Source organism: Sinohyriopsis cumingii, chromosome 11 (genome assembly GCF_028554795.1).
Source record: "Sinohyriopsis cumingii isolate HCF-2022 chromosome 11, ASM2855479v2, whole genome shotgun sequence".
Classification (NCBI taxonomy): Eukaryota; Metazoa; Mollusca; class Bivalvia; order Unionida; family Unionidae; genus Sinohyriopsis; species Sinohyriopsis cumingii.
In genome coordinates this window covers 62,834,080-62,855,484 of record NC_142971.1, presented here as the reverse complement: position 1 = coordinate 62,855,484, position 21,405 = coordinate 62,834,080, and the positions used below count along the sequence as shown (strand labels likewise).

The 21,405-nt window shown below is 39.4% G+C and overlaps 2 protein-coding genes across 4 annotated transcripts in view; both read left to right on the top strand.

Moving 5' to 3' along the window:
• Window positions 1–4,539, top strand: part of LOC149788563 (selenoprotein K-like) — a 40,768-nt gene extending 36,229 nt beyond the window's left edge. Inside the window, exon 6 of the mRNA XM_089974604.1 lies at window positions 121–4,539. Within this exon, the coding sequence (XP_089830730.1) occupies window positions 121–161 (41 nt within the window). The 3' untranslated portion in view covers window positions 162–4,539. The remainder of the gene's footprint in view (window positions 1–120) is intronic.
• A 6,082-nt stretch (window positions 4,540–10,621) lies between these two features.
• Window positions 10,622–21,405, top strand: part of LOC149788562 (uncharacterized) — a 92,004-nt gene continuing 81,220 nt past the window's right edge. For all 3 annotated transcript variants that reach the window (XM_089974598.1, XM_089974599.1, XM_089974597.1), the window contains exon 1: window positions 10,622–10,719. In XM_089974598.1, coding sequence (XP_089830724.1) covers window positions 10,626–10,719 — 94 coding nt within the window. In that variant the 5' untranslated portion in view covers window positions 10,622–10,625. The remainder of the gene's footprint in view (window positions 10,720–21,405) is intronic.

Sequence of the window (21,405 nt, the reverse complement as noted above, 5' to 3'; positions counted from 1 at the left end):
ACTTGCCAAATGTACTGCATGTTCTGGAAACGATTGTTTTTAAGATTTGTGAGAATTTTTGAAAAATTATTTCCTACTTCACATTTCCCATATTAGTTTTACTTCTTTTCTAATCTTTAGGAGGTGCTCCAGGTCCCCCACCAATGGCTGGAGGTGGATGAGGTCGCTAAATGCCCAGACTGTTACCAGGACAACATGAGTTCAAGGTCACAGACACTGGGCCATCTCCAAGGATTGTGTCTCATACATTTTTATTGGTCTATCTTAAATGAAAATTCTTCTGCAAACTCGTTTTTGAGATTTGATCAAAGACCTTTCCTTCTTAGAAGTTATCAGCATTATTAAATCTATGGATATAATACCAAGAATGTTTTCGTGCCTATGTTGTATCAACTCTGTTATCTTAAAAAAACTTTTGTTCAGAAACTGTTTGTTAATGGTTGCTCTGTCAATGGGAGTAATATACAAATAATTTTTTAATGTCTCACACACCAGATAGATATTATTTTAACAAAAACATTTTTTGGGGGTTAGGATCTTTTGGTCACATGAAGTTGATTTTGTCGATTTTAAATGGTCTTTTTAAAAATGTTGAAAATATCTTGAAGAACATTTATAGATATCTTGTGTGAAGGTAATCTTAAGTTTCATTTTCCTCCAAATTTTAAAATAATGCCTCCTTTAGTTCCTGAAAAGTTTCACTTCACCTGCTTGTAACAGTCGATGACTTGCATGTTCAGAAGTCCATATTTAAACAAGTATAGCATTAAGAACTATTTTCAGCATATTCTTTATTTGAACATTAATTTCTTTTGGCCATGTGGATACTGCATTTAACTTTTTATAGTACAATATCTAGTTCCTGTAGGAGGCTTGTATGCTTAACAAGGTTTACAACATTTGGAAATTTGGTCACTTTTTGCACTGAAAGCCATTTATATGTTAAGGATCATTGTGAAAATACATGTATGAGACACAGAAGATGTCTATGCATTCTAACCAGTTACTTCTAGAGTAACTTGATGAAGAGATGACTGTAAACTTTGTAATAAAGTCAGGAATCTTGGATATTGAGTGGTTTGCATAGCATCTTTACTAATTTAACTAGTCAGGGATTATCTGAATATTGACATGAAGAAAGATTCTGAATTTTTGGGGCACTATCTAAGTGAAAAACTAAGAGAACATAATTTGTCTTTTTCATATTCAATTAAGTTTTGCTGTTTTATTTAGAAAGAATAATGTCTGCATTTTCTTTTATTTTTGTGAACTTCATCATCTAGATACAAAAATAGCTTATCAGTCTTGTTATTAAGTGAAATTCCTATTCAGGACTAATTGTCATATTGGTATAAATTAAGGATAATTACCAATTTCATTTGACTATTAAATTAGGGTAATTACCAATATAATTAATGGCCCTTCATAAGATTCCTATTCAGTAGTCATGGAGGATAATTACCAAACTAAATAAGGTCTTCCAGTTGATAGTATCATTTCTTTTTGTGTTTTTTGTTTTGTTTTCTTTTTGTCCTTATTTCTAGTATGAGTGGGATAAAAGAGATCTAAAATGTCAACATCAAGGTGTGTTGTCTAATTATGATTTGTACAAGGCAGTTAAAAGTTCAAATATTTTGAGTAGCATGCCTGATTTTGTCTGAATCATTTAACTTTAGAAGGAATTAATTTTAGCTTTTTTAATGCAGTTGTGTAAAGACACTAGTATCCTTTTGTTATGGTTACAAGTATGAAAATTTAGGGAAAAAAACACTGTACCAAAGATGTTGATGCCATGAGTTTTGTTTCTCTCTTCAGTTTGTGTTGGTCTTCACACTTTTGTTTCTCTCTTTAGTTTGTGTTGGTCTTCAAAGTTTTGTTTCTGTCTTCAGTTTGTGTTGGTCTTCACAGTTATGTTTCTGTCTTCAGTTTTGTTTCTGGCTTCAGTTTGTGTCATTTTTCACAGTTTTGTTTCTGTTTTCAGTTTGTGTTGGTCTTCACAGTTTTGTTTCTGTCTTCATTTTGTGTTGGTCTTCAAAGTTTTGTTTCTGTCTTCATTTTGTGTCAGTTTTCACAGTTTTGTTTCTGTTTTCAGTTTGTGTCATTTTTCACAGTTTTGTTTCTGTTTTCAATTTGTGTTGGTCTTCACAGTTTTTTTTCTGTCTTCATTTTGTGTTGGTCTTCAGAGTTTTGTTTCTGTCTTCATTTTGTGTTGGTCTTCACAGTTATGTTTCTGTCTTCAGTTTTGTTTCTGGCTTCAGGTTGTGTCATTTTTCACAGTTTTGTTTCTGTTTTCAGTTTGTGTTGGTCCTCACAGTTTTGTTTCTGTCTTCATTTTGTGTCAGTTTTCACAGTTGTATTTCTGGCAGAGACATTTTGGTGTTCAGCATTGATACATAGAAGCAAAAATCTATAGTTTTCCGTCAGATATAGATTTATCATTATTTTAAGGCAGATCATGGTTAAGTTTATTCAAACAGGTCAAAGGTCATGTAACTTTTTGTGTAATTTGTTCTTACTGTCGTGGATATGACACGTTTGAATGCTTTACTTTTCAGTGTCTATTAAAAAAGAGTCATAGCAAATTGTTCAATGACGCTTTATTTTTTTACATATGTACATATGAAAATATTCATTAACAGTATCCATTTTCAGAAGAGATAAAAATTGTATGATTTGGTAAGACGAAGTCAGTTTTTCAGAACCAATATTAAAGACTAGTCAACACTAAAAATCTGTATTTTATGCCAATATTATGCAGGTATCAGCTTTTATTGAGTTTAATACATTGCTTTACGATGTTGTATTCTGAATGTGACCTGTTCATATTACCATGCGAGTACAGTATATTGTATTCTGTGACCTGGTCATATTACCTTGTGAGTACAGTATATTGTATTTCTGAGTGTGACCTGTTCATATTACCATGCGAGTACAGTATATTGTATTTCTGAGTGTGACCTGTTCATATTACCATGTGAGTACAATATATTGTATTTCTGAGTGTGACCTGTTCATATTACCATGTGAGTACAGTATATTGTATTTCTGAGTGTGACCTGTTCATATTACCATGCAAGTACAATATATTGTATTTCTGAGTGTGACCTGTTTGTATTACCATGCAAGTACAGTATATTGTATTTCTGAGTGTGACCTGTTCACATCATCATTTGAGTACAAATTTTAGTTTTTTTTAAAGTAATAATAATATTCTGTTATGAAAGTAATAATATATAATTAATAGTGATGATAAGGTTTTATTTCTAAATCTGAATGTCATTGATTTTTAATCTGTGTTCCATCGACTAAGCTGATACTTGAGACAGAATTCATTCCTTACCTAATATATGACTATTTCTGTTTATATAAGAAACAAGTTTTGTGTATGTTCAGTTCTATTTTTCTGTCTTTGATAAATTTCTGATGTAGGAACATAGCATGTGTCACATCTTTTGAAAAGCTCCAGGCATAGTGTCAGTTGTTTTTTAAACATCAGATAGGAAGATCTTCCACTTTAAAGAACCACTGATATTCATAAAACTTTTTCTCATACTAAATGGAAGTTTTGATATCATACTGGGGAAAAAAAGAGTATAAATTTGCTTAACCAAATTCTATTTATATTTGATGGGAATTGTTCATTATTTAGTTAGGTGTCTTTGTGATTACCATGTTGTAAATTATTTTCACTTCTTGTCATTCATCATTTTACATGGGGGATAGAAGAGAGTGTATGTGTCTGTGTGTGTGCGTGTGTGACATTGATGTAAATTAAATGCCTGTTATAAAATTAATTTAAATGTCTTATTTGTCCTCAAGAGGTAACATATTGTACTGGAGGACTTTTCTCATACAGTGTATGGTTTGTGGGATTTCTTGAATGCCTTCTACTTTATTTGATGAAAAATTATAATAGCATACTTTATGATTGATACTTTGACCTCCAGAGTATTACTCTTCGCAAGCTATAGTGTTTGGGATATTGTGGTACCCAATATCTGTCTGACCATTCAGTGGTCCATCATCCAACCTACTAAACTGCACCAGACTGGATATTTTACTGATCCAGTTGTGTAATCATATATAAAGGGGTATTATTGACTCCTGACTCCCTGTCCAGCGTCTTTGAAAAGGGACCAGAGACCAAATGTACAAATTAATAGTGCCATTTTTTAGTACTTTCATCACCAAACTTTAAACACGGTCTAAAGATACATAAACCTATTTTGGGTTACCACCTCTTGTGAATGTTTTGGGAGTAGGGGTGGTGGACTGGAAGCAGAATAAAAAAAAGTAATGGCCTTTGTAATTATTGTCTATCAGATTTACACCATTAGTTTTCTTTGAATTTCAGTACATGAGATTTGAAGCCTTTTTTAGTATTAGGTTCTACAGATTACAAGGTCACAGATTTATTTAAATTCTATGATGGTTTTAGTATGCTAAAAATGGTTTTTGGGAAATCCATTTTTCATTTAATGTTACCGTGTTACTTATTGGTTTATGAAATAAAATATCTATATATATATATATATTTGATATCATGGGTATTCGTTTGTTTCATTAAAACATGAAAATGGAACTGTATTGTGTAAGTTGTGGAGTGAGAGATAGAGATATAAATGTTTAACTCTCATGAAGATCAGGAGAGCTTGTGTGATGTCTTGGTATCAGCCTGTTAAGCCAATGGCATCAGCCTGTTAGCACAATGGCATGAACCTGTTAAGCCAATGGCATCAGCCTGTTACCACAATGGTATCAACCTGTTAGGCCAATGGCATCAGCCTGTTAGCACAATCGCATCAACCTGTTAGTACAATGGCATCAACCTGTTAAGCCAGTGGCATCAGCCTGTTGGCACAGTGGCATCAGCCTGTTATCACAATGGTATCAGCCTGTTAGCACAATGGCATCAGCCTGTTAACACAACTGCACCTAAACCACGGTAATGGTTTTAATGAAACTTGAAACTTTCTGATGTCCAGTAGACAAAATGCTCTTTTGAACATTTGCTATGGCTTGTTCAGTATAAAGTAACACACTTTTTATACCCCAAAGACAATAGGGATGGAGTGTTTGGATTCTCAGTGAACATGGCTTTCTGTCTGTGGACTGGCATTTGTTAAAATTGTTTTTATACACCTCCCCACCCCACTGCTTGTTATACTCCCAATGCTTGCAGCAGGAGCATTTTAATTTGCCTATTCTGTACATCATTCATATACCAAATGATTATTCAAAAACCACTTGATGTAGACAAATTTGGTATGCATATTTGTATCCACATATGGATGACCTGATAGATTTTTAGACAGTTCCAAGAATTTTTATACACATATCTTAAGGCATAGCATATCATGATATGAAATTGCCTTTATCCATCAATCTGTCTATTCTCATCAATCTGCTTTCTTCCATCAATATGTCTATTCCCATCAATCTGCCTTCATCCTTCATTCTGTCTTCATCCATCAATCTGTCTTTTCCCATCAATCTGCCTTCATCCTTCATTCTGTTTTCATCCATCAATCTGTCTATTTCCATCAATCTGCCTTCATCTATCAATCTGTCTATTCCCATCAATATACCTTCATCCACCAATTTGTATATTCCCATCAATTATCTGTCTTCATCCATCAATCTCTCTATTCCCATCAATCTGTCTTCATCCATCAATGCCTTCATCCATCAATTTGTCTATTCCCATCAGTCTGTTTTCATCCATCAATCTATTCCCCATTTCATTTCCCCATGATAACTTCAGTTGTCCATCATTATCAGACTCTGTAAATAGCCTGCATTTAAGGTTAAAAAGAAGCCTGTTGCTTGAATGGTACAACGGTAAAGGTGTCTGGCTTAAAGAGGAAAAAAAGTTTTTTTCTTCTGCACAATAGCATTAGTTATACTTCACAGACCTGGACTAAACTTTCTAGAGGGTTTGCATTTGGGGCAGGGAATAAGCCTATCAAATTTGGGGTCAGAGTCACTGTGACAAAGAATCAACATGCTTCCTAACCAATAATTTAAGTTCTGCATCACAGCCTTTGACTAAATTCTGCATATGGCTTGCATTTGTTGTACTTATAACCTTATTGATCATGGATCAATGGGTCGAAGATCAAGGTCATTGACTGCAAGTATATAAAAAAAACAATTTGTACATTAACTTTTGTTCTTCATGACATAATAGAATAAACTCTTATATTGCTTGCACTTGGAGTATAGTAGAAGACAACTAATTTTGAGATTGAAAGATCAAAGATCAAGGTTAAAGGCTTGAAAATCAGAAAGGTTGCCACTTGTATATTCTCTATTTCATGTCTGCACAATAACTCGAGTTCTCTACATTTCTAGCATTATCAGACTGAGAGACATGGCAAGCATGTGGGTAAAGAAAATAATCAATTGCAGATTAGGAAGTTCAAGGTCACTAGCTTATCTAAAAAAAGTGGTTTCTGCAGTTACATTATTCAACATCACAGACCTGGACTCAACTTTGTGGATGGCTGCATTTGGGGTAAGGAATAAATAAGCCTGTTGGGAGTCAAAAGGTCAAGATCACTGCGTAAAAGAAGAAAATGGTTTTCTGCATATTAACTTGAGTTTCCTACCATACAGTCACAAAACTTTGCTCATGGCTTGCACTTGGTAAAGAAGAACCCTCTTTGAATTTTGCGCCAAAAGGTAAGAGAGATCAAGGTCACTGTCACTGAAAGAATAAAAATGGTTTCAGCACAGTAACATTAGTTCTACATCACATACCTGGACCAAACTGTGTGAATAGTGTGAACATGGGGGTAAGGAAGAACTCTGTCAATTTGGTGGTCGAATGTCAAAGGACATTGTCAGTTTTGGTACAAAAACATTAGTTTGACAGCAAGCAAGTAAACTTGGAGAGAAAAAAAAAACATACAGCGAATGTACCGGTTATGTACAAAGAAAATAGCAGTAAAATCTCGATTTAGGTTGGGTGGCTATTCATATTGATTTTAAACTATCCGTATGCCCAAGAAGGGTGATGAATACAACACTGTTGAATTCATTCCTCTTACTGGCACCGTGGTTATGCTGATTCATTTGTAAGATCTGATAGCCTGCCAAAGTATAGTGGACGTAAACTGGACAGCCACTTCAGATGTGACCAAATAACGTTTGGTAATATTCAACAAATTAGGCATTGGAAACAGTGTGCGGGTTACGTAAATATGACGTATTCATGAACTTTAATTCCGTTTTAGTCAATCATCGTGCGACATTTGATATATTCCTTTGGAACACTTTTTGATGAAAACCCATTAATACGCATACGAAGTCATTAATAAGGACATTCAGTTACAATTATCGTTGATTTTTTTAAAAGTAACTCTAGCTATGAGGTTCTCTAGAAATGTTAGTGTCGTAAAAGAGAAAGTTGGGGTGAGGTACTCTTTCCGTTATGTACTAATAAATATGGCTTTGAAAACAAAATTTGTGTAACTTTCACTTTCTATGTAAAGTTCTTTCACACGTGACGGAATTGAGGATTAAGTTGGTTTTGTTTTTAACGGTTATTTAAACTTTATTGGCTATATCGTGCCCGATAAGTATATAACTCAAAATGCCGAGGAACTGGGATCTAGGTGCCTTCCCCAAGAATACTATTTGGACGCAGACCCAGGCTGGACTGGGCGGGTATCGAACCAACTTGGATTACGAGTTAGACGCTTCCCCGACTTAGCTACCGAGAATACCATCACACGGGATTAAGCGGGAGAGATATATAAAGAGCGAGCGAAATGCCAGTCCTCGACAAGTTCCCCTGCAAATCACATGGAAATGGAGCTATTGCATCTTAAAACGACATTCAAACTAAACTGGTGACTGAAAATCAAAGAAAAGTATTAATTGAAGGGAATTCTAAAGAACGTTGACAGAATCGCGCCTTCACGCGAAAGCAGACCTTACGTTTTAATTGGTAAAGCTCAACTGGGCCAAATAACTTTTTGTGACCTGATGTCTTAGTTGTAAACTTGGAACTGTATTGATATTTGTAAAACACTTATCTCGTATTCAAGTGTTCTCAGTTTGCTTTGTGTAAACTGTTAAGTGCTCTTTATTTCCGAACCTTGTGGTTTAATTTACTTTTCATTTAGGATCTGGACTTGTAAAAAGAAACCAGCAAGGAAATATGTCCTTCACATTGGCATAACATGATGCAAAAGTACACTTCGTACACAACATACAAAGAGTTTATGCGCATTAAACGAATCAAAGTGACTCACAGCTACTTGGGATTTTTTTAAATTCGCGTTTTATCACAGTTACTAAAAGATTCATGAAAAGCTATCTCTGTTAAGCATATCACTGTCTTAAAAATACTTTAGTGGAGTCCGAACAATCATTGAAATTCTACTGTTCAAATGCATCCATGTCTAAGGTTTCTTACATTTTTGATTCCGTGCAAACGAAATATCGATAACTAGAAAAATATTTATCGAACTTTGCATACCCCCAAAGAGGCGTACTTAATGGACTAATTTGACTAGCTTGAACGTATCAGCTTTAACCCAAATTACAGAATCTAAACTGTATACCTTTTGCTGGATGAGTAGTATTATTAATTTACAAGAAACTTGTATGCAACGGCGGTTAGATAGAACACAGATGATGGCATACGGAGTCTTAGATCGTCACAAGTAGTGAGATAAAGTCGGCGATGTTGGTGACCACGACCTTAATGACCGACGACACGAAAGAAAGTTATATGCGTTAGCACACATTGCTCCCAAGCTGGTGCATATTCCTTCATAAAGTGGGGAGCAAAATGGACAGGAACGCAGGACCATCTCCAACAACTTTTCGGATTGCTAACACGTTCCATTTCACTATCAGATTCACATGGAATAGTACAGGGTCGAAATGGGACCTTATTTGACTTGCACTGCAGATTTCCAATTATCTCTTGCCAATCAGTTGACATCCTATACATGTAAAAATAACTACCGTTCGGCCAATGTCTTAATTTACAGTATATCTGGCTAAATGGGGAGACGCTAAAATAATAGAGGAAAAGAAAGAAAAAACCCACACCACTCGCTGAAATTAAAAGACACTTAAAATGAAGACGATACAAGGGCATAATTTTAGATTAATCTTTATAAAATGTTCATTGATTGAATCAATCTTCTCAGAAACAAAGCTAAAACTGTAAAATAACCACAGCTTTCGAGACAGCATGCGACCCAGATGCACAAAACTGTAGCGCCATTTTATTAACTCCCCTGCACGCCTGAAAGAAGCATTGAAAGAACCTCCCTGTATCCGCATTAGGAAATGACGTGACGTTATGAACTATCATTCAGGTGTATCTCAGAGATGCAAAGGTACCAGCCATCCTATCTGAACAATAACGACACTTTGAAACTTATGATGGGGGGGGGGGGGGGGGCGGGGGCACAAACTCTCCAAGGTGATCTCTGACAATTAAAATTTACTTTTTATATGGCAAAAATGCAAAGTCGTTCACATTATACGATTTCCTTTGAAATAATTGTCTATATCGCACATACACGTACACATATTTAACTCGATCAAATTGATGTAACAATCATGGGTGGATCCGGGGGACGGAACTGGCGCCCCTACATCAAACCCCAGTAAAAAATGAGAGCGAAACGACCAGACTATTTCCTAAAATAAGTTTTTTGTTACAGTAAAATGGTTAAAATTATGCCCTAAAAACGCAGGAACTTCCGATTGGCTTTGCCCCTGGTTTCGTGCGAGGGATTCAGTCTCATCGGCTCCTGGCCTAGTTGTTTACCCCCACCCCCAACAAAAACATTCTTTCTGGATCTGTCAATGACAAAAAGAGTGACTTGCTTCATATCTAGGATATTTGGGCCCCTATGCAAAACTTTCAGATAGGCCCCTGCCTAATCTATAGTGTTAAAAAATAATTCGTGGGTCCCTATGCTTTGCATACTCTTGCTATATTATAGGCACACCCCTGCTAGCATGTGTATAATTGGTTCTAACATGACCCCTATTGTTTTCCTGTTTGGAATGCATTTTTGTTCTGTGTGAATAAATACTCAGTCTACTTTCTCCACCTAACACACGGGTCGTTGTTTTAGCGGGACAAACTTAACATCAGCTTGATCCTGTCTTTCAGGTAATACAATGTTCCAATATCCATGGTGGGATAGACTATTGTTCCTGCTCGATTGTTGTGTCGACACTTAGAGTGCACATAACGCTTTTTAGCACTGAGGCCTGAGGCTCTGGTTTATTCATTAATGTTATGCCATTTTATTTTGATGAAAATAGTTTCATTTGGGTACCATGCAGCTATGTGTGGGGAAGATGCTTAGTTTTGATTATTGTAAATTTCACGTGATTGCCGTCAAAATAACCACAGAATCGTTTGTCAACTGTCCAGCGTATCTTTGGCAGTAACATGGATGGGAAATGTTTGGCAAAGTATATAATAAAAGTTGGGCTCTGTAGATTTCATTGTCATTCAAAATTACTCTTGTCTCTAAACAATAAAAAGTGAGATTTTATCTATTTTCCATTGCATACTTACAGGATTAGATAATTCCAATAACTGGATAGCGTGTCAAGACTTAAATACAAAACCGAAAATAATGTTGTCTCAAATACTTGGACACATTGCTTCCCGGCCTGAGACGAGGGGTGCTTCACAAGAACGTAAAAACCCAAGATCAGGAGAGAGTGAAGGTAAATAAAGACGTTATATTTTGGTGATGGTTTTCATATGAAACTATGATATTCAGTTACGAGATACGATATTTCATATTTTCACAAATCCCTGAATGTAACCCTTTCAAAGTTAATCGAGCCAATAAAGAATAATGGATATATTCACATATGACTGTGTTAATGGACTAATTTATGACTGTGTTAATAGACTAATTATGACGGAAATTTAACTGGCACAGAAATATACCCTTAATGTTCTACAGGACTACACCCTTAATGTTCTTCAGGACAACACCCGTAATATTCTATAGTTATACACCCTTAATGGTCTACGGGATTACACAGAAGATCATAAATCAATGCATATGTCTGACTGGGGCTGTGTTCACGCGATCGTTCTCATTATACAATTTCCTTTTGAAATAATTTTAGGCAACCGAACCACGTGAAGACAAATATCAGTTTACCATCCAACTTTTCCTATTTGTCAACCTACCGCCCATCTTCCTATCTGTCAACCTACCACCCATCTTCCTATCTGTCAACCTACCACCCATCTTCCTATTTGTCAACCTACCACCCATCTTCCTATCTATCAACCTACCACCCATCTTCCTATCTGACCACGTACTAACTACTAACTACCGGTTTACCAAGCCACCTTCCAATCTGTCCACCTAGTAAGTACCTTCTTTTGTCCACGTCAGTAGTTAAGTGGGCCACATTAGGGACAATGGGACTTAGCATTAAGAACACCCCTGGGCCACTTTAGGGACAATGGAAATTTAACATGGAGAAAAACGCTGGGCCACTTTAGGGACAATGGGAATTTAACATAGAGTTTGGGTCTGTCTAGGGACAAGGGAAATTAACATGGGAATAGAGTTTGGGTTTGTCTAGGGACAAGGGGAATTGAATATGGGATTTTTTTAAATTTTTTTTTTAAAAAGTTTTTTTAAATTTAAATTTAAATTTAAATTTAGAAAAGGGGTAGGCAATGGAAAGGCTATCTCTTTTCGAGAAATATGGCTGGCCCTGAAAAGGGCCTTTGGGTTTTTTCTTCTTCTTCTTTTAACTTCTTAACTTTTTCCACCATCCTCTTATTTTGTCCATCATTCCTTTCTTCTTTTTCTTTTCTGTTTCTGTATCCAGTCCGGGTGACCCATGGCTCGGAACTTGGCCTGTATTTTCATCCAGTTGTTATTCAGTTGGTCGAATTCTAATTTCTTCTTCTTATTCTGTTCTTCCTTTCTTTCTTTAGTCCACCTTTCCTTTATGTTTTCTACTTCTTGGGTCATCACTTGTTTCATTATTTCTTCTCCTTTTTTCAACCTGTTCAGTCCCCTCTTCATATATGACAACTCCGTCCAATACACTATATGTTCTAGGAAGCACCGGACTTGGATGACATAATCCAGTGCTTCCTTCAAACTCCCCACTCTTACATAAGGTGGGTCAATAAATCCTCTTGATTTGTTGACTTCATCTTCTATCATTCCTTCTATTATATGTCTGGCGGCCTTTATACGTTCGACTTGACTGGTTACCAAGTGTTCTTTATCTTCATACTCCCATTCCTTTTGTATCCTTTCTATAGCATATTCTGCATCTATTATCCAGAAATAGATATGCCTCAATTGATTAAATAAATCAGTCACTTGCGTCATCTTGTCTAGATTATTCTTTGTAGAATGGTTTGAACGACGAATACTGTGGGTTCTTATACGAAAAGCGCGGACGTGAAGGAAAACATCCCCCTACTTTTTCATTTCATATAATAAAACCCAAACTATACTCTCCACATACGCTAAGAAACAATAAACAAATCCATAATCTACTATCCACACAATCGTACGTGAGCGGGTACAAACACAAACACACAAACACAAACACACAAACACATACGCTAAGAAACAATAAACAAATCCATAATCTACTATCCACACAATCGTACGTGAGCGGGTACAAACACAAACACACAAACACAAACACACAAACACATACGCTAAGAAACAATAAACAAATCCATAATCTACTATCCACACAATCGTACGTGAGCGGGTACAAACACAAACACACAAACACAAACACACAAACACATACCCTCACACTATCTTAAAAAAGAGTTAGTGTTTATATTCACACTACTCTACCTACACATTGGCAAATTGATGGTTATTTCTTTTCTAGAGTATTGGGTAGCCCTGAAAAGGGCTGTTTTTTTTGGAACTTCATGGACACCTGGTTAATGGTGGCACCTTCCAGGCCTGGCGCCACATACACATCTTATCCCCCAGTTACTTTTTACTTTTTGGGGGGAGAGAGCAGAGGCAGGATATGTCGCTTCAGAATCCCAATTTTCGCTCTCTGGGATTCTGAAATTTATTCTTCGTCTCTTCTTTTCCTTCTCCTCCTCCTCTTCTTTGTTTCTTCTCTCCTCCTCTTTGTATCTTCTTTCCTCTTCTTCTTCTTCTTTATATCTTGTCTCCTCCTCTTCTTTTTTTCTTCTTTCCTCCTCCTCTCTTATCCTTCCCTCCTCCACAATGGCTTCCGCGGCCAGTTCATTCAACAGGCGCCTGGCATATTCCAGATGCACATGAAGTTCCAACAGTTTAGACAGTCTCGTGTTCATTTTTGGTGTTGATCAATCAACAAGGGTAGCTAGACTGCCTAGCGAGTTTCAATTTATAGTGAAAGCGCGGACGTGAAGGAAAACATCCCCCTAAAAAAATATAAAATTGATGTTACCTACATCATGACCAAAAAACAACAACGCGCGGACCTAAAAGAAACACTCACTTTTTTATGCTACCCATCACTATTTTAAAATTTTTTATAAATCACTTCATTAGACTATCCACATACGCAAAGCAATCCAATCTAACTCCAAATATACACCTCAAACACCAAAAAAAACATGATTTTAATCTACTATTCATACCAACTTACTTAAGCACTTACTAACACACAAACACATACCCTCACATTTTTTAAAAAAGAGTTAGTGTTTATTTTCACACTACTCTACCTACACACATTGGCAAATCGATCGTTATTTCTTTTCTAGAGTATTGGGGTAGCCCTGAAAAGGGCTGTTTTTTGTTTGCTATGGCATTCTTTTTTTAGTTTCTAAGAATGCGATGTCCTCTGAGGATAGACTTTCTGGCGATAGGTCTGCTTCTTCGGAAAGAAAAGAAGAACTCTTTGGTGTCGATACGGCAATCGACAAAGCCTCTGTCAGGTTCAGGTTGCTGCTGCTGCTGTTGTTGTTGTTGTTGTTGTTGCTGCTGTTGCTGCTGTCTCTGAAGTCTGTACTTCTCTGTCCATTCTTCTTTCTCCCTGTTCATTTCTTCTCTGAAGAGCTCTTCTATCAGGTCTTCAGTGACTTTTAACATTCTCACATTCTCTATTTCTTCTGGCTTCGGTATCAGACTGTGTCTGACCCTATGCAAATTCACGTAGGCTTCGTTGAGTTTAGCTAGTTTGGAGCACATCTTCTTAGGAGGATGAGTCGACAATGGATGGTTAGACTGGAAACAACCCGTTTCTTAAAGTCAAAGCGCGGACGTGAAGGAAAACATCCCCCACACGGTTTTTGAGTCGCAACGTTTAGTGAGTGTCATGAGAGGGATAGTAAGAAATGAAAGAGCATCAATCCAACATTCTTATAGCTAAACAAAAGACAAAGGCATTTTTTTTTCAAAACACAACATTTTTTATTCAAAAATCACTTAACACTAAACAACAACTCTAACATTTTTAACAATAATCCAACATCATAACATCAAACAATTTTTTTCAAAACACAACATTTTTTTCCACAGTCTCATCACATTCCATCTTTAAAGTTTCTCCACTAGGTAAAGAGGGATAACAGTCTTCCATGGTTTCTAGTAATCTAGGATGACTTCTCTCAAACTGTTGATTTCTATGGTATTATCGAATTCTGCATACAGGATGACGCTCACCGTTTCATCGTTTTAAACTGAATTTCCACACGAATCTGGCCGGATTTTATAGGGTGGAAATGTCCCTCGTCGCTGCCTTGGTCTGGAGTGAAATCGAAAGCCCACAAAGCGTAGCCTCCTGCATAATCCTCGTACGTAATACCGTGACTGGTATTGGTTCCTAACTGTCCGGTGGCTTCGTACAGGGACAAGTACGATCTCAAGTAATTCTTCTTGGTAAAGTCAGGTTCGAAAGGTCGGGTACACAAGGTCTTGCCATCGCGACTGACTTCGATTTTGGACACGCCAAAGTGTTGAAAGTAGAAAGGATTTTTTTCGGCAGCTCCGTTGAAGGCTGTATTCTCGACGATACCAACGATCAAACGTTTGGGTAACTGTCCTTGGAACAGATGATCTTCGATCATGGATCGCTGACCCTTGGGAATGGTGAAGGTTTTCACTTCCACGCGTCGTATGGGATACTTGGCGGTCGTTCTGCTCAACGTCTGACTGATGTCGTTTCCCACTTTAGGTAACACTTCCACACGGCGTACGTAGAGTCTGGCTTCTAGGATTTTGGTTTTGTAACCGTCACTATCAGCCATCAAATGGAAAGCGGCACTGCTACGATTCAGTCTCAGGCGGACATCCACCCCGTTCAGCAAATACTTTTCTTGCAACCACATGTCCAAATGCAAACGATCCATCAGTTCTAAACTTGTGTCGGCTCCCGTGATTCTCTTTCTTCGTTCTACAAATCCATCATTGTTGTCTTTCTTTTCATCAGTTTCCAATATTTCAAACTTGGTAGGTTCGTCAGCTTCCCATACCACACAGGCATTGAAATGAGTGTTCTTGGCATCTATTCCGTACGTCAAGAGATTTTCCAGGTAGGCACGATAAGGGTAAGTATCCATGCTGCTACTGACCAGTTTGTTATTCAAGTACAAGTCCACTCCACTGAATAAGGAATGCATGAAATTGTTGACGGGAGCTACTGCTTCATCGTCTATAGCACCTCCAGTCTTATCTAGAATTTTGACTTTCAGGTACAAGTAACTGCTATTCAGATCGATGTAATCTTCGGGCTGTCCTTTGATTTCAAACTCGATGGGAGCGGAATCGGTCAGTGAGGAGACGGGGTGAAATTCCACCCACTGGGATTCTTGCATGGTCATCATGGTAGGGGGCATGGCAAACAGATCCAGTTCCGTCTTGGAACAAGCGCAAGATTCTCGGTGCATCATTTTTTTTGTCTCTTTTCTCAATAATCGAAAACGTCTAAGTCTCGAACGGTTCTTCTTTTCTTGGTCTTTCTCGCTTGAAGTCTGGTGAAAGGGTGTTTTCTTCGTCGTCTCTTTCTGCCTTGTCCTTGCTGAATGCCTGACTCGGTAGCGTGCAGGGCATTTATAGGTGTCTCTCGTTGGCCTAAAATGTCTTTGCCCGTTTGCAGCAAGATATTTTTGCCTGCCCTCATGAAGGCTTCTTTAGGGTTTTGTTTGTCGATGATGACATTTTGGAGAAATTCTTTGCCTTGCGTCAGTGCCGCATCTTTCAAGGCGTGCAATCCGCGTGTCACCATCGGTTTCAACACCGGGGCCACCGAACGAAAGGCCGATTTTAACATGTCTCCTAAGCCGTGTCCTCGCTGTCGAGCAACCCCTCGGTACACTGGATACATGACTTAAGAGTCGTGAGAGAACCGTTTTCGAAAATGGAGTTTCACCGTGACGTTTCCTTTGGTGAATGAAATATTTTGTCCCAAATCTCCTTTTATAGCAATGTTGACCGTGTCCAAATACGACTTGCTGACCGGCAAATAGTGAGGATGGACAAATTCGCGGTGGACGTGGTAAGTGTTTCCACCTTCCTCGTCAGTGTTCGTGGCAGAATCAACTTTGAAAGGAATGACACGCAGTAACGGTACGGAGGTGTGTCCCACCACGTTGTACTCCACCACATCGGAATACACGAACATCAAATTCAGTCCTTGGTTCAGTTCTACCGGGGCACGAAATAACTTGCTAAAAGACTCGTTGTCGTAAACGATGGGTAATTCGTTTTTCTTGATCATGGTCTTTCTCATGTCCATGTCTCCGCCCAACATGTCATACAATTCAGGACAAAATAAAATGGACAGGATTTTACTCCGTTCAAATTTCATCAAGAAGCGACGAGCTGCTTTGTGGTACTTCATGGTGACATTTTTGTTGACATGCTCCAAAGCTTTCAGAAACACGACATTAAACCTGGAGGTTATGGTGCTGACCAAATGTTGACCACTAAAATAATAGCCTGGGGGAATGAACAAGTGATAGGTGGTGTACTTTTGTGTACGGGTTTTCTTGTCATATTTGACATTGCTATCCATCCACTGTTGCATTTGCTCGTCATGAACTTCCACATCAAAAACATTTTGATTGGGAAGGACATTGAGGACTTGGGTCGGGTGAATCATTTCTACTAAAGCCACTTCCCAATGGGCTTCGTGATCTAACTGGATGGCCTGAGGTAATTTGGCCGTGTAACAGCACAACGTGTTCTTGGGAAACACCTCCATGGAACTGTCACTGGGTAAAGTTAAGTAAAATTGGTTTTGGTGACTCATAATTCCAGAGTTCTGTGGCTGTCCGAGGGGTTACTGGACGTCAGAGGCGTGTCTCCGTCTAAAATGGGGTTCTGGTTGTGATTGAAGTGGTGACTGGCACTGGCACTGGACACAAGGTTCCCGTGGTTCCCGTTCGAGGTGAATTTCAGGGAGGGATTAGGAAGCAGGTAACCGATGCAACTGCTCAATAAAATGGTCCACAATTGTTTGTCTCCTTGTTGCAAACTCAAATTGGCGATGGCTGCCCCGATGACACAATACACCACGAAGATTTGGCAGAAAAAGACGATTTGCGTTTTAGGCACACGTTCTCCACACCACACCCACAAGGGTTGTTTTTGTAAATCTTGCACAGAAGAACTAGGTGAAGGAGGAGTGGTCGACGTAGCTGCGTCTGCTGTGTGAAAGGGCATGATGGTCACTTCTTTTTATAGTCGATGACTTGCGAAGCGTCGATCCAAGAATCGAAACTGGGTGGATATCCTTTCCAACGTACTTTGACTTCTTTGACACGTCGTTTGCCCACTTTACGGGTTCTGCGTTCGAGAATGCTTTCGATGTCGTACACGTCGTCTTCTTCTTTGGTGACACGTTGTAACTCGGGCAAATAAAACGTTCCTTTGAGCACTTCTCCGTTCATGTCTTCCAATTTATAGACTGTAGGATGATGGCCATGCACTCGTCCAGTGACGCGAAACAATTCGGTCGTCCAGTTAGGTAAGTAACCTTTGTCGAAAGTGCGTTTGGTTTTGCCAATGCGCACCCAATCTCCTACTACCAACATTCCACTTTTCTCGGGGACAGCCCTCGTCGGGGACGTACCAAACAGACGCTCAAACACCAACACTTCGTTGTCGGGAGTTACGTCTTGCGGGGCACGTCCGATGCTTCGATGGTAAGATTGGTTGTACGCTTGCACCAGGTGCGGTAAGATGTCGATGTACTTCAGAGTGTGGTGATGCTTAAAATATTTCCACATGCGTTCTTTCAAAGTGCATTGAAAACGTTCCACGATGCTGGCTTTGGTTTCGGGATTCTCGGTGGTTAAAAAATGAATGTCACGTTTCTTTAATTCTTTTTGGAAAGCTTGGTTCAGAAATTCGGTGCCTTTGTCCGTTTGCCATCGAAGAGGGTGACGACCGCTTTGTTTCAACACCCGTTGCAGGGCTCGCACTAACTCGCTGCTCGATTTGGAAGTCAAGGGCACGACCCAGGCAAATTTGGAAAAGACGTCGATGACACAAAACAAATATTTGTAGCCACGATTGTAGCTGGCCAAATGAGAGACATCGGCTAAATCGGCTTGCCATTGATGATCGATGCCTTCCACTCGGGTGCGACTTCTGGCAAACTTGCGTCGAATGGGTTTGTGTAAAGTGTAGGTAGCTTGTTCTTGTAACCATCGTTGCACTTGAGGTAAACGGAGACTTTTCAGTCGCGTTTTGGCAGCACGATACAATTTTTGAACTCCTGCGTAACCTGCAGGATGGGAGGGATCGTAGTAAATGCTGGCTAAGACTTTTTCCATTTTTTTGTGTTGGTTGGTGTGTTAATAAGACACCCACTCTTGGAGGATGCTACTCTTTTTCTCTTGGGGTATTTTCTTGGATTGCAATGCTTTGCGTGTGCGGCCAACAATAGGCGTCGAAGAGGAGAAGGATGTCTGAGCGGGGGATATCGGTTCTTGTTTCACTTCTGTCTTCACTTCTGTCTTCACTTTCTTTTTCTCTTGTGATGAAGAAGGGGTGGCCATCATCTTTTTAATCCATCCAATTCTGGAGGTAGGTGGTGTTGTTAACTTGCGTACTTTTTCTGGTGGAGTTTGAAACCCTTCCTCTTCTTCTCCTTTTTCTGTCTTGGTCACGGGTACTGGTGGTACTGGTACTGGTACTGGTACTGGTGATGGTGCTGGACTTTTCATCAAGGTCTTAAAATCTTTCAGAGTGGGTAGAGCTGTTTCGTCTAAAGCTTTCTGGTGAAAGAGTTGCAGTCGTTCCAAGAGTTGACCGTACTTTTACTATTTTTCTGTTTCGGACAAATCTTGGCGATCCATCAAGGACTGCAATTCGTGTTGCAACTGGGACATCTCGCTCAAATGGGGATTGGGAGGTAAATGCGGAGTGTGTTGTTCTTGCCACCGATGGTATTCCATCCATCGTTTGTAAGGCACTAAAGCTAGTTTTCTTCCTTCCATGGGGTTGTCAGGGGTCGATTCTGAGATCTTGGAACTTCCGAGGCCTTTTTATCTTGCTCCCACCAGTCCTCCCAACATGGTTCCCAAGACTCCTTTCAGTATGGGGCCTAACAAGAGAGGTAAAATACCTCCACGTTGCACTAACATCTTCTTTTTTTGACGAATGGGAATTTTCTTTTGAACCATTTGGCGAAGAACGTGACGATGTTTGCCTAAGCATTGTTTCTGGTGTTTGGACAAAGGGATCGTGCCTTTCAAAACGTTCAAACAACATTCGCACACGGTATCGATGACCTCTTTGGAGGCTGTTTGAATGAGTTTTTTTCGTAGGGGTGGAGAAGCTTTGGACAGGACAGATAACATGTCCCCATGTTTGGCTAAACGTGGTGGCAGTCCTTTCCTTTTCTTTCCTTGGGGTTTTCTGGAGGGTGACATCTTTGAGTCTTCAGGAGCACCAAAAAAACACTGATACCCGACTTGGTCACAGGCCTTTTTTATACTGGAACGCGTCGCCACTGATTGTCTTTACGTCATATCAGTTTGAGGACAGGCATGACACGTCGTGCAGGGGTACGTAACGGACTAAATCGAGCCAGTTCTTGCTTGGACAAATCCAGTAAACTTTGTAACATGCCCGATCTTTCTTGAACTTTGATTTTGGGAGAAGGTACTTTGTGAGCAGCAGCCACTGCCACTAAATTGGAAGGTCCTGCCACTGGGGAAGTTCTTTTGGGGGTCATCAACGGAGAAGTTCTTGGTGTGATCAACGTCTCCAAGTACTCTTCAGTACTCTTCAGTTCTGGGTGTCATTAACGGAGAAGTGGACAAACGTGAAGCTGCCGGAGACGCAGTCACCGCCGTGGCAGGTCGTGGTTTGCGAGTGTAAGGTTGCGTCCTGGCCGAGGTGCCTCTCTTGCGACTAGTTTTCTGTGGACTTTTCTTTTTCTGGGGGCTTCTTTTCTTTTTCCGGGGTGGTGGTGGTGTCTGGTCAGAGGAGGGTCCTGCCACTGGAGAAGTTCTCCTTGGGGACCTGGTCTTTTTCTTCTTGGGGCTTCGTTGGACTTTTGTCTTGGGGATAACTTTGGGGGCATTAGGATCCCATCTTAAGAGTGAGCGAATGATGGCCCCTCCTAGAGTACCGCTCCCTCCAGGTTTCAAAATGATTTGTTTTTTGGTTTGAGTGTCGATGCGGGGATCGGCCAGTTGGACCAAAGCGACTTTGTTTCGATCGAAAAAGCGTTTGGTTTGATGAGGAATCTGAATGATTCCTTGGAGTAATTGACGTGCCGTCACCGTGAACCATCGTAAGACTTCTTTGAGACTAGCTTCTAAGACACGAGCTCATGTTTGTGGATCTTTTTCTCGACTGATGCCATACAAGGCACGAATCAATTTGACGGTAAGATGCGACTGAAGGGACGTCATGTTCGCACTGAGAGTGAGACAGACGAAAAAGGGTCTGAGGTTTTTATAGATTTTTTTTATGTGGAGTGAAATGAAGTCGAGGACGGAGACGTGTACAGGACAGGCCCTCCGTCTTGGCACCAGTGGTGAAACAAGTGGGTACGAAATCGCAAATCCTCAGGAGTCGTAGGTTTCAAATCGACGAGTAAATAGGCGTGTGGAGTTTGAGTGGCATCGTCGTACGCCTGAGTCAGCCAAGGCGTTCCTAACTGTTTGGCTAAGACTTGCACTTGCGATTTATCTCGAGGGCTTTTAAACAAGACCACGTAATGCGCATTGAGACTGATGGTGCGATGGGCTTTACTTTGTTGAAACAAATTTTGGATGATGTAAACGACACTGGCATTACGGTGATGCCCTTTGCGCGTGAACCACAGTTTAATTTCTTCTTCGTCTTCTCCTAACATGTCGTCGAAAATGACCAAATGGGTTAGACGGGAGTCAGAGACGATGCCATCGTCTTCTTTAGGAATGCCTTCCACAAACACGAT